The sequence below is a fragment of the Natator depressus genome, chromosome 6 (genome assembly GCF_965152275.1).
Source record: "Natator depressus isolate rNatDep1 chromosome 6, rNatDep2.hap1, whole genome shotgun sequence".
In the NCBI taxonomy this organism is placed as follows: Eukaryota; Metazoa; Chordata; order Testudines; family Cheloniidae; genus Natator; species Natator depressus.
The window spans coordinates 94358057-94375172 of NC_134239.1; the positions used below are offsets into that span (position 1 = coordinate 94358057).

The 17116-nt window shown below is 42.8% G+C and overlaps 1 protein-coding gene across 1 annotated transcript in view; it reads right to left on the bottom strand.

Annotated features, from left to right (window-relative positions):
• STON2 (stonin 2) overlaps positions 1-17116 on the bottom strand; it is a 114367-nt gene that overhangs the window by 63376 nt on the left and 33875 nt on the right. The window contains exon 4 of the mRNA XM_074956069.1: positions 12273-12470. Coding sequence (XP_074812170.1) covers positions 12273-12470 — 198 coding nt within the window. The remainder of the gene's footprint in view (positions 1-12272; positions 12471-17116) is intronic.

Below are 17116 nucleotides of genomic sequence, written 5' to 3' on the forward strand. Positions count from 1 at the left end.
CTGGAATATTTTTCTCGCTGAGATCCAACCTTGTGAGTAAACAATGCCAGTGTCCCTTCAATCCACCAAAAGCACATTCAACTGCAATTCTGCATCTGCTGAGCCAGTAGCTGAATCTTTCCATGGGGAAAAGAAGCTGTTGAACAGCTTCATGAGCCAGGGGAGTAAGGGGTAAGCTGGGTCACCGGGTATCACTGGTGGCATTTCAACCTTCCCACTGGTAATCCACTGGTCAGGGAACAAAGTCCTTGCTTGTAGCTTTCTGAATAGTTCTGTGTTTTTAAAGATGCAAACATCAAGCACCTTCCCTGACTGACCCACACTGATGTTGGTGAAAGCACTCCCATGATCTACCAAAGCTTGCATAACCATGGAAAATTAGCCCTTTCTGTTGATGTACTCTGTGGCAAGGTAGTCTGGTGCCAAAATAGGGATATGTGTGCCGTCTATTGCTCCACCACTGTTCGGGAACCACACTGTAGTAAATCCATCCACTGTGTCCTGCACATTGCTGAGAATCACAGTCCTGTGTAGCAGGAGGCGATCAACAGACCTTCACACTTGCATCAGAACAGCCCCCACAGTGGATTTTCAGACTTCAAAATGATTTCCCATGGACCAGCAGCAATCTGGCATTGCACGTTTCCACAGTGCGAGTGCCTCTCGCTTCCCCACTGTCAGTGCAGCTCTAATTTTGGTGTCCCTGCACTGGAAGGTTGGGGTGAGCTTGACACACAGATTCGGGAATGTGGCCTTGCGCATCCGAAAATTCTGCAGCCACTGCTTATCATCTCAAGCTGGCATTGGGAAGCAATCTCACCAGTCAGTGCTCTTTTCTCAGGCCAAGAAGTGGTGCTCCACTATCCACAGCTGCTCTGTGAACACCTCCAACAACCTTGAATTGGTTCTCACTGTGTCCCACCGCAATCTGTACTCCAAAAAATCATCATGTTCCCCTCTGAGTCTTTTCTTCTTGCAGCTTTGCAAATAACAGAGGATCATGCATCCTGTGCTTCCAGTGCTTATGATGATAGTGCAGAGCTGGGCAGGCTCCATTCTTCTGTCAGAGATGGTGGACAGTGAGGAGGGCCATGTAGGTTTGTGGGATTTAGAAAAGAGGCATGAAAATTATGGGATACAGATGACATTTTGGGATGGAGACTGTTGCACACTAGGAAGCTGATCCCATGCTCCGAGTCACCCCTGCACAACTCATTTCAACCCCACCATGCATTGCCAAAACTTCACAGAAGACAGTGCACTGAATGGTGGCGGATTGCACACTGGGATAGTAGGGTTGCCAATTTTGGTTGTACATAAGCCTGGAGGTTTCATCACATGACACAATCTTTAATTAAAGATTAACCCTTAATTCCTGGAGACCCCAGGACGATCCTGGAAGTTTGGCAACCTTATGGGAAACCAACCCATGGTGCACTGCCCTGTGCATTGATACAAGCACTCCTGGTGAGTATGCACACTGCTGACACAAGGACCAAAATATGCACGCACACAAGCAATGTACTAACTGTGGTGGGTTTATGCCCATGTAACTTGCATTGACCAAAGTTTGTAGTGTGGTCATGGCCTTGTTCAGGAACAAAAGTCAGATGCAGGTTCACCTAGCCCTTTAGGTTCTCTCTCTCAGCGTGCATCAAGAGGCAGGATGAAGCTGAATAGGCTGTTCTCTCCACCAATCACAGAACTAGTAAAATTTACTCAACTCTGGGGAATACATGGATACAGGACTCTCTTGCTCATTTTTCCTGTGCTATTGATATTTTATTTTCAAAGCAGATTTAACCATAGTATTTCTCACACATACACATAAATCTCTGGGCAAAATTCATCTTTGGTTTCATGGCACTGAAGTTACTGAAGACCTGAAGCTAGGAACAAATTTAAATCCATATATTGATGTGAGAAGGGTTTTCTTTTTCTTCTCTCCCTCCACCACTGAGCTCTGCACTGGGAACAGAACAAACAGTTCATCTGAAGTCAAAAGACTCAGCAAACCCAATAATGAGCTCTCCTACGATGGGAAAGACAAACATGGGAGGGAAAGGCTGGGCCCTTGCATCTCAGAAATAGCCCCTGCTGGAGGACAATGGCAAGCTAAACCAATGTAAGGCAAGTTTAAACCCAAGCAAGAGTGTCTACACACAAAGTTGATCACTTTCACAAACCTGCTTTAACATCACATCTTTAGTTAAAACAGTGCACACACTTCTGTGTTTACACATGTCTGCAATGGGTAAAGGAGTTCAGAGCCTCACTTCACTAGGGGCCAGATGTCTAAAAGAGTTCAGTACATTTAGGCACCAAAATCAGTAGCCAGATGTTCAGAAAAGCTCAGCATGGCAACATGGAGCTCTTTTGACAATCTGGCCATAAGTATCACAATGGGAGCTGCTGGGTACTGAGCACTGCTGAAAAAATTGTAAGTGGCCAAATTGGAGCTGAGCTCTGGCCTTGATTCAAATACTGAGCACTTGAAAACCTGGCCCAAAGCTCACTGGAAAATTTGAATCTAGGTGACTACTTCAAATCCAGGTTGGTTTACATAGCACCATTAGGTGGTTTATATGAGTTGGGAATCTCAGTTCAGCAGACAGGTGTCCATGTCACAAAATCCAGTATCTCAATTGTCAGTCTGAGGGCTTGTCTACACCACATAGCTTTTAGTGACAAGGCTGTGTCGACACAGCCTTGTCACTAAAAGTCAGTGTGTGTAAATGCTCTTTTTCAGTACTTTATCAGCACTTTTGCCAACAAAATATTTCCAGCCCCATGAGCGGCGTTAGCTTTGTTGGCGGGAGAGCGCTCCTGCCAGCAAATCCACATTCACGCTGCCACTTGTGTCGGCAAAACTTTTGTCTTTCGCGGGGGGGCTTTTTTAAATACCTGTGAAAGACAAAAGTTTTGTTGACAACTTCGCAGTGTAGACAAGCCCTGAGAGGCCAAAGGCTGAATGAACAAAGCAAACTGAACTTCCCCTCCCCCTTAGTGGTGGTTCCTGCATAGCAGGGCTGAGTCATGTTTAGGGAGGACAGCATTGGAGAAGCTCACTCTGTTGCTGGCCATCCTATATCTGCTATGGGGCTAAGTAGAGGATTTTGTACTCAGGGCTGTAATGGATGGAAAGTACTTAACAACCCTGCCCCACAACCTGCAACATTTGGGCCCAATTAAGGAACAGAGGAGGCAGGAATCCAGAAAAAAATGACAAAATCAGAAAATCAGGAGAAGCCTCTAAACTCCAAGTGGCATAAAGGAATGAATTGTCAGTGTGGGAGAAGCCAAAGATTTTGCCTTGATAATCCCCTCATTTTTCCTTCTTTTATATTAAATCTGCTTCCTGTTTTCCCCCTGTAGTTCAATGAAAAGCTCGGTCTAAAACTGATCCTCTAAACCTCTCATCATTGGTGTACAGCATTCTTCAATTTACTCATATAATCCCTTCACCTTTTCCCAGGCTTTAGGTGATACCACATAAAGGTAGAAACAAGGCAATTCTCACATTTTGGAGTGAAAACTGAGTCTGCTGTGTGACCCTGCCTGTCTTTGGGGTGAATTGTAATCACCCCTGATCATTCCTGTAGGAAAGCCCCCACACCATACCCACACACATTTAGAATAATATACCCCAACTGCCAGAGCATATGAAATGAGTTACAGCTAAAAGCAGCCTATGCTACTGCTGAAACCTCACTGATTTCCCTGCCACTCCAGATCCATACCGTAAACGAAAGCACCTCTCCCATGTCATTTATCCACCCTGGGAGACCAGCTATTTGCCAGAATTGCAGGGTCAGGTTCTATGTGGCACAGATATCTATCTCCAAAGAGGACTCACTGTATCATATAGTACGACGAACCTTCCTGAAGTAGCACTTGAGGAGAATTTACTTTTTCATTGTCCTTGTCTCCTGTCCATCATGCAGCTATGTGCTGTCAAGAGCTAAACCCCAGAGACCAGACCACACTGTTGATGTTGGTCCTTAACTTTTCCACACCCTGGTATTTAACAAAAGGGCGTGATCCTGGAAGGTGCTTGGTGTTCTTTACTCCCAGAGACTTCACTGGGGCTAGGAGGGAACTCATCACCTTACAGGATGGGACCCAAATACAGATGTGCTCCTTTCAATATAGCAGTTAGATCCAGCCACTGCAGGTATAATATCAAGAATTTCTATACTCAGTTACGCTGGAGACTGAAACCCTTCTGTCGGGCTAGAAATTCCCAACTGAACTCCTCCTACTTCTCACAGAAGCTTGTGGCTTTCTGCAGAGCATAACAGAGCAAATGGAGCCAAGGTAAACATGCCAGAGTCTGAGAGCTGTAATAATTACAAACACAAATAGAGGGCTTTGCCTAGCCTAGCTCACCTCAGTGGCATGAGATGAATTACAGAGCATCTCCCCACAGCTGTTCTCTTGAGGTATTGCCCACATAAAGGAGAGGTCAGTAGCTCAGTCCCATGACTGGTGATGGAATGCTGTTCACTTCCCCTCAGTTGCTGTGACTTTATTGAAAAGTCAGTGAAAGGCATGGAGAAAGAAGCTAGAAGGGGGTGGGAAGAAGTGGTCCTTTATCTTTTGAATCCATCAACAACTAGCTTTATTGGGAAAAGAAAAATAGAGCAAACAACTGAGCCCAAAAATCCCAATAGCTCCGTGGTTCAGGGCCTTACTTGAGTTGTCAGAGACCCAGATTCAAGTCCTTGATCTGCCTGAGTCTGAAAAACAACTAGCTTTATGTCCAAAATGTAAATTTTTATAACCCAAAGGGCTTTACAAAATATAATCCTGTAACAAATCCACAGCCACCTAGGATGTCATGGTTGTCACTATGCTGCAGAGCATGGGCATTAGGAACTTGATGGTGGCAATCGGTATAGAACTCAACCTCTGCCACATGAGCAGAAATAGACTCTCCCCTAGCTCTGGGCAATATAGGGCCAATGACTCAAAGTTGAACAGTTCTGATTTCACCCTGAAGAGGGCACTGGCACAGGCAGGCACACAAACACACACAACAGTACATTACAGTGTGACCAGAAATATTATTTTCCTCCCTCTGTTTAAACAAAACCACTTATTTAAATATTCCCATGCACTACTGGACATCTGACCCAGTAGGCTTGTGCTATCATCTGGGACCCAGAAAGCAAACCTGACATAAGCATAAATAAATTACAGTATTGCCAACCTCAATAGGGCAAAAATCATGAGTCAGACCCCCAAAATCATTATATATTGTGGAGAAGCTGGACGCTCTGTACCATCGAGCAGTCAGTGAGAGCCCCTGCACCGGGGATCAGAGTCACCTCACTCAGTACATCTGGGAGTGCTGGCAACGCTAATTGTCCTCCCCACCCCCACATCTGCCTGTCCCACTTCCCAGCAATTAATTAAGCACCCCCCACAGTTCCCACATCAGTTCTGCCCCTGCCCCCACCTCCCTCTGCTCCTCCAGCAGCTCCTGGGGTTCTTCACTTCTACCTTGTGTCCTGTGACTGGGAAGTCAGCAGTAGCAGGGTCCTCTTTCCCTTCCCAGGCCTAAGTGGGAGGGGCATTTAGGTGCTTCGTCCCCTCCCCCTTCCGAGGCCTGGTGTTGCAGGGATGGAGAGGAGAGTGGGGAGGAGTAGGGAGCAGATGGACTCGTGCACAGGAGGAGGAAAGGAGGAAACACAGCTATTCTGAGTTGCTGGGGGCTCTTTCTGATCCCTCCTCCCTTCCCATGAGAATGATGTCCACTGCTTCCTCTCCCCTACCCCAAAACTCCTCTCTTCTCCTGCAGGGAGAGGGAGAGACCCCTGCCTGCCTCCTGAAGCAGCCCTGATTGGCTGTTCTTCCCCAGGAGGTGGGCATGGAGAAGACAACCAGGGGTTCCTCCCACCCACCTCAGGCAGGGCTGAAATTCATGGGAGACTGTCACCAGCCCTGGATGAATCACATTAGTCACAAAGAAATGGTGAGAGTTGGCAACACTGTCAGTAAAAATCTCTGTTTTAATCATTTGAATGTTACCAGTAACTCAGGGAAGAGCTTTATAACAAAGGAGCTGCATGTTAGCGGCCCCTAAGCCTCGAACAGTTCAGGCAACTGGAAAGAGGCGAGTCATTGTTTGCCAAAGTCTCAGGATGTTTTGCATCCAACTGAATGCAATTTAAAAAAAACAAATTGTGGTAAAGTTAGTTTATGGTATGCTGTATCTTAAACAGAAGTTATGGGCTTGACGCTGAAATTAGTGGGTACTGTTCTTTGGCCTGTGTTATGCAGGGGGTCAGATTAAATGATCATAATAATATGATCATAGTAATTGCTTCTGGCCTTAAAATCTACCGAATGGTTTTAAATAAACTTGACTTTTGTTTCACCTTTTTTTTGGTTTTATTATCTCTTTCATATTCTACCTTGAAGACTTTCCAAACCCTTCCTCCCCCTGAACAGTTCCTCGTATACCCAACCCCCAGAGATTTCCCTTCCCTTCTTACCCTTCCATGAGAAAGGGAAGAGGACTGTATCCTGGAAGCCCTCTCCACTGCAAATGTCTAAAGCCTTCAGCGTGCCTCAGGGAGGAAGATTGCCACAGAACTGGGAGTCAGGAAACTTGATTTGTATTCCCAACTCTGACATGGACATGCTATATGACTTTTGGCCCTCTTGGTGCCACGGTCTGCCCATGTGTAAAATGGGGATAAGGACACTTTTCTACCTCACAGGGATGTTGCAATTTTATTCATTAAAATTACCATAGAAGCACTAAGTTTGTTTTTGGTTGACTCCCAGCTGCCTCGTCCAAGCTGGATTCAGATCTGTACTTTCATAAGAACATACTGGGTCAGACCAGTGGTCCATCTAGCTCAGTATCCTGTCTTCCAACAGCAGCTGGTGTCAGATGCTTCAGAGGGAATAACAGAACAGGGCAATTTATTGAGTGATCCATCCCCTGTTGTCCAGTCCCAGCTTCTGGCAGTCAGAGATATAGGCACACCAAGAGCATGGGGTTGCATCCCAGACCATCTTGGCTAATAGACATTGATGGACCTATCCTCCAGGAACATATCTAATTTTTTTATGTTGAACAGGACTGGTCCTATTACAGATCCTTCGGAGACCCCACTATTTACCCCTCCCCATTGTGAAAACTGACCATTTATTCCTACCCTTTGTTTCCAAATCTTTTAATCAGTTACTGATCCATGAGAGGACCTTCCCTCTTATCCCATAACTGCCTACTTTTCTTAAGAGCCTTTGGTGAGGGACCTTGTCAAAGGCTTTCTGGAAGTCCAAGTACACTATATTCACTGGATCACTCTTGTCTACATGTTTGTTGGACCCCTCAAAGAATTCTAATCGATAGATGAAGTATGATTTCCCTTTACAAAAGCCATGTTCATCTATATGTCTGATAATCCTGTACTTTACTATAGTTTCAGCCAATTTGCCTGGTATTGAAGTTAGGCTTATTGGATTGTAATTGCTAGGATCACCTCTGGAGCCTTTGTTAAAAATCAGCATTACAGCAGCTATCATCCGCCAGTCATCTGGTACAGAGGCTGATTTAAGTGATAAGTTACATACCACAGTTAGTAGTTCTGCAATTTTATACATGAATTCCTTCAGAACTCGGGTGAATACCATCTGGTGCTGTGCAACTTATTTCTGTTTAATTTATCAATTTGTTCCAAACCTCCTCTACTGACACCTCAGCCTGGGATAGTTCCTCTAATTTGTCATCTAAAAAGAATGGTTGAGGTGTGGGAAATCTCCTTCACATCACATTTCTCACAGTTCTGGGGTGTCTGGACTCATTTTTTCAATTCTAAGCCCATCTCCAGCATTACTATTAAAGAGGACAGAGATGTTTTAAAATGTGTTGCACTTATGAGCAGCCCAAATGATAACTAAGATTATTTTTGACTGAGTGGTAAATGCCTTCAGGATGCAAAGGGTGAGGAGGTTCTAAATGGACCTTGAAGAGCTGAGAACTTACATACATATAAGCAATGTAACTGACACTTTGATGGTGTTTCTCCAATTCAATAAAAATTTCAGTGTTGATCAATTCACACTGTACACTCTACAAGCAACCAATAAATCAAGGGGGCCGATATTAACCTGCTTTGCAGCAAAGATAGACATCTTCCAGAAGAGACAATGACTGGCACAGGTGGTGGTAACTTCACCCCAGACTCCCTAAATATTAATTTTTGCAGCAATTAAGACAGAGCTCCAAAGAAAGCAACAAAAATGATCAAAAGTTTTGAAAGTAATACCTAGGAGGAGCATTTGATAGAGAACTGAGCAGACTCATCTGAGATCAAGTCAGAGTCTCACATTTCCAAAAGAGCTCAGGGCCAGCTTTTTAAGAGCTCAGCACAAATACCTGGGGCCAGATTTTCAAAAGAACTCAGCTCCCACTCAAGCACCTAAAAATGGGCTTCATTTTCAGAAGAAATCAGCACCTAATATGCTGAGCTCTTTTGAAAATCTGCCCTCTTGTGTTAGTGCATAAGGGGGCGTGGATCTCCTTTGAAAAGTCTGGCTCTGATAAAGGATACTGAACAATTTTGACATTCTGACCATAATTACTGTCTGCAAATAATAAAAACACTGTGGATTTTCTAGAGCAGATCTTTTAGAGAAACATCCAATCTTGATTTTAAAATTGTCAGTCAAGGAGAATCAACCATGACCAGTGGTAAGTTGTTCCAGTGATTAATGACTCACCATTAAAAATGTACATCTTGATTCCAGTCTGAATTTGTCTAGCTTCAAGTTCTAGCTGTTGGATTTTGTTATACCTTTTTCTACTATATTGAAGAGTCCATTATTAAACATTTGTTCCCCATGTAGAAACTTAGAGACTGTGATCAAGTCACCCTTTGACCTTCTCATTGTTAAGCTAAATAGATTGAGTTCTTTGAGTCTAACACTATAAGGCATGTTTTCTAATCCTTTAATCATTCTTGTAGCCTCTCTCTGAACCCTCTCCAATTTAGCAACAACTTTCTTGAATTGTTGATCCCAGAACTTGATACAATATTTCAGCAGCGGTTGCACCAGTGCCAAATACAGAGGTAAAATAACCTTTGTAGTCTTATTTGAGATTCTCCTGTTCATGCCTTCAAGGACTGTATTAGCCCTTTTGGTCACAGTGTTGCACTGGGAGTTCATGCTCTGCTGATTTTCTACCACAACCCTTAAATCTTTTTTAGAGTCACTACTTCCCAGGATAGAGTCCCCTCGTCCAGTAAGTATGGCCTTTTTTCCTAGATGTATACATTTACATTTAACCATATTAAACTGCATATTGAACCTAGCTTAGAAGTGATTCAGTTTTCTCTGTATTAGTGACTTGTCCTCTTCATTATTAACAACTCCCCCAATTTTTGTCTCATCTGCAACCTTTATCATCGATAATTTTATGTTTCTTCTAGGTCATTAAATGTTAAATAGTGTAGGGCCAAGAACTGAACCCTGCAGAGTCCCACTAGAAATATGCTTGTTCGATGACGATTCCCCATTTACAATTACGTTTGACATCTTTCAGTTAGCCAGCTTTTAATCCATTGAATGTGTGCCATGTTAATTTTATTTTGTTCTAGTTTTTAATCAAAATGTCAAGCAACAGCAAGTCAAATGCCTTATCAAAGTCTATTACATCCACTAAAACCCCTCCAACGCATTATTAAGGATCTACAACCTATCCTGAAGGATGACCCAACACTCTCACAAATCTTGGGAGACAGGCCAGTCCTTGCCTACAGACAGCCCCCCAACCTGAAGCAAATACTCACCAACAACCACATACCACACAACAGAACCACTAACCCAGGAACCTATCCTTGCAACAAAGCCCGTTGCCAACTGTGCCCACATATCTATTCAGGGGACACCATCATAGGGCCTAATTACATCAGCCACACTATCAGAGGCTCGTTCACCTGCACATCCACCAATGTGATATATGCCATCATGTACCAGCAATGCCCCTCTGCCATGTACATTGGTCAAACTGGACAGTCTCTATGTAAAAGAGTAAATGGACACAAATCAGATGTCAAGAATTATAACATTCATAAACCAGTCGGAGAACACTTCAATCTCTCTGGTCACGCAATCACAGACATGAAGGTCGCTATCTTACAACAAAAAAACTTCAAATCCAGACTCCAGCGAGAAACTGCTGAATTGGAATTCATTTGCAAATTGGATACTATTAATTTAGGCTTAAATAGAGACTGGGAGTGGCTAAGTCATTATGCAAAGTACCCTATTTCCCCTTGTTTTTTCCTACCCCCCCCCCCAGCCGTTCTGGTTAAACTTGGATTTATGCTGGAAATGGCCCACCTTGATTGTCATGCACATTGTGGGGAGAGTGGTCAGTTTGGATGAGCTATTGCCAACAGGAGAGTGAGTTTGCGTGTGTGGGGGGTGGGGGGGGTGAGAAAACCTGGATTTGTGCTGGAAATGGCCCACCTTGATTATCATGCACATTGTAGGGAGAGTGGTCACTTTGGATGAGCTATTACCAGCAGGAGAGTGAGTTTGTGTGTGTATGGGGGTGGGGGGGTGAGAAAACCCGGATTTGTGCTGGAAATGGCCCACCTTGATTATCATGCACATTGTAGGGAGAGTGGTCACTTTGGATAAGCTATTACCAGCAGGAGAGTGAGTTTGTGTGTGTGTGTTTTTTTGGAAAAAAAGGGGGTGGGGGTGAGAACCTGTATTTGTGCTGGAAATGGCCCACCTTGATTTTCATGCACGTTGTAAGGAGAGTGGTCACTTTGGATAGGCTATTACCAGCAGGAGAGTGAGTTTGTGTGTGTGGTTTTTGGAGGGGAGTGAGAGGGTGAGAGAACCTGGATTTGTGCAGGAAATGGCCCACCTTGATTATCATACACATTGTGAAGAGAGTGGTCACTTTGTATGGGCTATTACCAGCAGGAGAGTGAGTTTGTGTGGGGGGTGGGGGGCGGAGGGTGAGAAAACCTGGATTTGTGCTGGAAATGGCCCAACTTGATGATCACTTTAGATAAGCTATTACCAGCAGGAGAGTGGGATGGGAGGAGGTATTGTTTCATGGTCTCTGTGTATATAATGTCTTCTGCAGTTTCCACAGTATGCATCCGATGAAGTGAGCTGTAGCTCACGAAAGCTCATGCTCAAATAAATTGGTTAGTCTCTAAGGTGCCACAAGTACTCCTTTTCTTTTTACATCAACACCATTACCTTTAGCAGCCAAACTAGTAATGTCATAAAAAAACAGACTTATCCAAGGACACACAGGAAATCTGTGACAGAGCTAGCAGCAGTTTAACCTCAACCTCTCACTCTCTTCCTCTCTCTTCTCATATGCAGATATGGAATATTTTGATAACGAAGACAAGCAGCTACTTTAGAAAGAGTAAATATCTTCATTGCATTGGTAACACAGATGTCTTGTGTTACTTCTTCTGAGAAGTACAGAACTAATAAGAACTCCCAAGTTCTCCCCTTTGCTCATTGAGACAACAAAATAGAACAATGGCAAGATGCGGGGCAGCCAGTCATTTTACCAGCAACAGTTACATCTTCACAAATATTACTTAATGTTTAAAACCATTTTGTGTCTCATTATACATTGCCAACCCCACTATTCCTTTGCAGGACAATTTGCCCAAGGCTTCTCCAGCTGCTGTAGGCTGAAACCAGGCCCTTACTGACAAAGATACACAAAATAAATAGCTTTCCTCAGCCAGAGTTCAAACAAACAAATGGAATAAGGCTTCCAGCAGCTAGAGTCTTCAAGATTAAGTGCACCTTCTGCACTCAGAACCTTTCAGTGCTCTCTTATCCAGAGCCAGGCTGCTTCCTTTCTGTTCAATTCCTGTAGTACCATCCCCAGCCCCATTTACAGAAGTAAATGTATTGCAAGAAAGAATGAAAGAATGAAAGAAAGAACAAAAGAAAGAAATCCAGGAAATCAGGTTGTGCAAGCTTGATAGCTTATGAAAAAGCTCTTGAATCCCATCCAGTTAACTAGCGATAGACCTGAGCCAAGCACACCTGAACTTTGAGGACATTTGGATATGCATCTGAACTTAATGGCTCACTCCCATCTCTATAGTGGGCCAAACCAAAATTGTAGATCCAAATGGTGGTGAAGTTTGTTCTGGCTCTGGAGCCAAACTCTGTACTTCAGTTCTGAACAGATCCAAACCAGGTGAGTTTAGTTGAGACTGTGAAGAGACAGATGTAAGAAGGAATGTTTGTCTTACCAGCTGAGTCTGCTGCAGAAGCCCCACCACTGGTCAGGTCCTCAGTATTTATCGACTGCAAATCTGTGTAGGAGGGGGCAATGCTTTGGCTGCTGGTGTCCTCTGAGTTGGTTGTCCAGCTGCTCTCTGAGGCAAGGGGTTGTCTCTCAGAATAATCTGAGGAGGGAGAAGTCCAGCAGGTTGCTCTTGATGGAAGGGCTGGATATGTGAAACAAAAAGAAATTTAGTGAGCTGGATGACACAGAGTTGCAGGAGGGCAGATTTGAGGGGGGAGGGGAACATGAGTGGCACTAAAGATCTTTGGGATAGAGGAGCATGACAGCCCAGTGGTTCATTATCTTAGGAGGGGAAGGCTTTGTAACAGCAGGTTATAACTCATTAACCTTTTAACCTCTGGAGAGCCATGTTCAATTCCTGATTTAGGTCACAATTGTTAGCCTGGACCTTATTTGTTCATATCACATGACTTGGTATAATTCAGCATGACTGACTGGCTCTGCTGAGAGACAAGCAGGTGTAGAATAACAAGAAGTCAAGAGTGAGGTGCACTGGCAGAACAATGTCAAGGTGCCCAGGACTGGAATAGCAGGGAATGCTTGAGATCAGGATTGTATTACCCTGGCATAGCTCTTGTGGGGAAGCTTGTAGTAGGCCTGGCTCTATAAGTTCCTGGCTTTCCTTTCCCTCATTGTTCTTAAAATTAAAAGAGACTTGTCAGTTTTTAAAAGGTAAAACTTCCCAAAGTGTGACACTAACACAGGGAGTTGAACCTGTGACTAACTATAAACCTCAGGCTGAAGAATTCTGGCACTATCATTGGCCACTAACATGTCTGCGCTGATATAGTGAATATGCTTTGGCCACAGTCTAGCTTTCTTTCCTCAGGATCTACCGTTTCATGTGCCCAGAAATGAGACGTAGAGGGCCACGTCCTGGTCTCGCTCCATCAGACACTAAGATACATGAGCTGAACAATTCTTTAGCTTCAGCGCAGTTCCTTGCCTTTTGCTGAAATGCTGCTTTGTAATTTCTTACTAGGGGCCTGCATCACAGCAAATATCCCTACATGGAATCATAGAATCGTGGAAATGTAAGGCTGGAAGGGTCTCTTGCCAATTCATTAACATCTTTCCTAAAGTGTTGTGCTCTGAACTGGACACAGCACTCCAGCTGAAGCCTCACCAGTGCAGAATAGAGCATGACAATTACCTCCCGTGTCTTACATACAACACTTTTGTTAGTATACCCCAGAACGACATTAGCCTTATTCTTAACTGCATCACATTGTTGATTCATATTCAGTTTGTGATCTACTATAACTCCAAGATCCTTTTTAGCAGTACTACTAGCTAGCCAGTTATTCCCAATTTTATAGTTATGCATTTGATTTCGCACTTCACTGATTTTCATTTTGTTCATTTTCAGACCAATTCTCCAATTTGTCATGCTCATTTTGAATTCTAATCTGTCCTCCAAAGTGCTTGCAACCCCTTCCAGCTCAGTGTCGTCTGCAAATTTTATAAGCACACTCTCTCCACTCCATTATCCAAGTCATTAATGAAAATATGGAACAGAACCAGACCTCTGCAAACCCCACTAGATATGCCCTCCCAGTTTGAAAACGAACCATGACAGCTGCTACAATAAGAACAGCACCTGGATAACACCATGACTGGCACTGTATTAACATGTAGATAGAGTTACATGAGAAGCAGGAAAATGGTGACTATCTTCCCCCTTCCTCTAGCAAGGAAGACTGCAACTATTGCAAAGGTATGCTAAATCAGAGTACTGACCCTTCATAAACATAGCTCCCATTTCCTCAGATGTCAGAGTTACATAGTTATTTTTATAATATCTATTGCGATTCAATTGGCTATTGTGTATCATTAGATACCTTCAAATTCATAGAAGCCTAGAGCTGCATCTGAAAGGGATAATGAGAATGTTGGGAGAAACTTGACTCAGGGTATAGAGATTCATTAGCAATGTACATAACTGTGAATGCTAATGCTTATTTTTGTATCGCGTGGGTATCCACATAGAACTAATCTCTCTAAATCCTGACCTGCGTACTTTAGATTTGGCATAAAATGTGCTCTAAATTCCCTGGGGTATGATTCTCTTATTTGGTTGTTCCAAAGACATCATCAAGAATATGGAAGCGATGCCCTCAGAATATGGCATACTTCTCCATGGAGAGAGATTGACACAGAAGATGCATTGTTACTTTCAATAGAACTGAATACTTTGGCCTAAGCCATCCCATCTTCCATCATCTCGGAAAGTTTTCTTTACTGCATTATATTCTCATTTCTTAATTAGGATCACCTGTTGCTTCTGATTTTAATCTTAATCTTGGCCCTGCTGCTGCTTTTCAAGTTATTACATCTATATTTATTACATAGAAAAGATAAAAGGCTGACAATAGCATGTTGGCTATAACCCTGACTGCTAATCAATATGAAATTTAGGGTACCCTAATTCCTACACTTAGGAATTTGTTGTGTAATCTCTGAACCATAGGTTATGCCCTCATCCCTTAGTGTGTACATTCAGCTCTCATTAGATTCCATTCATTTGCGGGCATGTTGAAAGATTTGGCAAAGGAGGATCTAGCTGTATATTTCTAGTCTCCAGAAGATTAGTCATAATGGGTATGCTGGGACTGAATCTCATGAAGAGAATACATCTTGAGGCATATATAGATAAACTATCCAAACTGTGCCACAACCTCATCATTTTAAGGGTGCATACGTATCTTATCTATATCTATATCTACACCATTGCCCTCTAGTGGACAGACTCCAATCTACTTGTGTGTATGCGAGTCAACCTTGGGCTGGGCTACTAGACTGGTACCCAACAGGAGGTCTATTCCCCATTGCACATGACTGGCTGACAAGCATTGTGTTTAAGGTACATTGCAACAAAATCATTGCAGTTGTGCGATCGCTAAATCTGCTTGGCTAATGGGTAGAGATGAAGCCTTTTAAAATGGGAAGCTGCTCAGAAATGAAAGGTGAGAAGTGTATGATTATAAGCTCTGAGTTCCCTTAGCAATTGAGTTAGACATGGCATGAAGTGTCTAGGAAGCCAGACTTAAAACTTCATCTAAAATTGTTTTGACACACACAATGTCAGTCAGTCATAGCAGACAGGCTTTTAGGAGTGGTCTCCATAGGTGGCCTGGACAACTGAAATGAAAGGAGCTTTGCTAAGTGTAGTTTGTACATTGATCTTAGAAGATGACTAATCATTTTATTAAAATACCTTAGAGATAAATCAACAGTAAAGAAAAGGACTCAGAGGTATGAAACAAATTAATTTTGATTAATGCAGAAAGATGCAACATTAAATAATTCAAGTGTGGCCAACTTGTTACATTCAGTATTTTACAGAATCAGGACTTGTCTAAACAGAGAAATTTACCAGAATAGTTACTGAGGAATAAGCTATCCCACAACAGCTATTTCAGAATCCTTCCCCTGTGAACAAAGTGATTTTATTGCAAAATAATAACTTCTCTTAGGAAGCACACTAATTATTCCAGAATAAAGCAACTTTTATTCCAGAACAGAGTGTCCACATGGGGAGTTATTCCAGAATAGCCATTGCAAAATAGCTTATTCCTCTATAGTTATTCTTGTCAATTTCCCCATGCAAACGAGCCCTTCGTCTGGTCCCTCACCATTAAAACTTAGAATCCAACAAGGCCTACGTTATTTTAGCTAATGATCCACTCTAGACTATGTGGGTTAAACATCAATTCAAACAACTATTATGTATTGATCTGAAAATACAAAACATGTTTAGCTTTTCACTTCAAAGGCTTCAACTTGTTCCGACTTCTCTACGGACGTCCTGCTGCTCTCACATGTCTCATAATCGCTGACATAGGGCTCCAAAATGAGCCAGTCTTTCCTTGAAATCAGACTCTTAATGTCATGAGGTGTAATGCTGAGATCTGTCAGCTGTGCCAATTCTCAGCAATTTGCTTGTGTTGCAAGGCAATTGACAGAATTGCCCCGATAATGAACCTTCATCCTGTATCACACCTAGGGTACTGACAGTCCATTATTTCTGCACTCAGAGACTTAGACTTTTTTCCTGATATGTATATTCTATCTTGGTTTCCCAAGGCACCTTTCTTAGTAAAATGAGTTGGTTTTTTTACAAGCAGTTGAAGAGGCTTAAGGATTCATTCAGCTCTAATTTCTATGCTACACTGAATTCAAGAATGAAGCTCATGGCAATGATACATCTAACTGGGAGCCTGCTAGCTAAGGCCCGTTAAATGACAGATGTAATTGTTCTGATTATTTACACATCACATTTCTGTGACAAGAGGGTTTGGGTGGTTCTATTGTTGTGCCTTGCCACTTCCTCAGTACCAATATAATGGGCTATGTAGCCTCATACTAATGATGAGGGGAAAAAAATCAAATTCTCTCTGTTTCCAGTTGGACGAAATAGGAAAAGGAAAAAAACAAAATGTGCCACTTGTTAAAGATTTTGGTGTCATTGCATAAAATGCACTGTCTTCCCAGGGAGAAATGCACCCGACCTGATTGCTGTTGGTCATCTATGGATGGATTAGAAAAAGCAAAAAAGTATTTTAACAGCCTAGAGAACACGAGTGTTTGCCTAGTGTTGTGGCATGGCCAGATTCATTCAAAAAGATTTTTTTTTGATAGTTTGTCAAATAAAGACAACCTTTATTATGAGACTCACATTATGTGCATCTTTCCTTTTCCTGTTTCGATTTCCTCACCTCACATTTAAACTTCTCATTCCTGCTTTCAACACCCTTAATGACTCTGCCCTGTCTGTACTATGGAGCC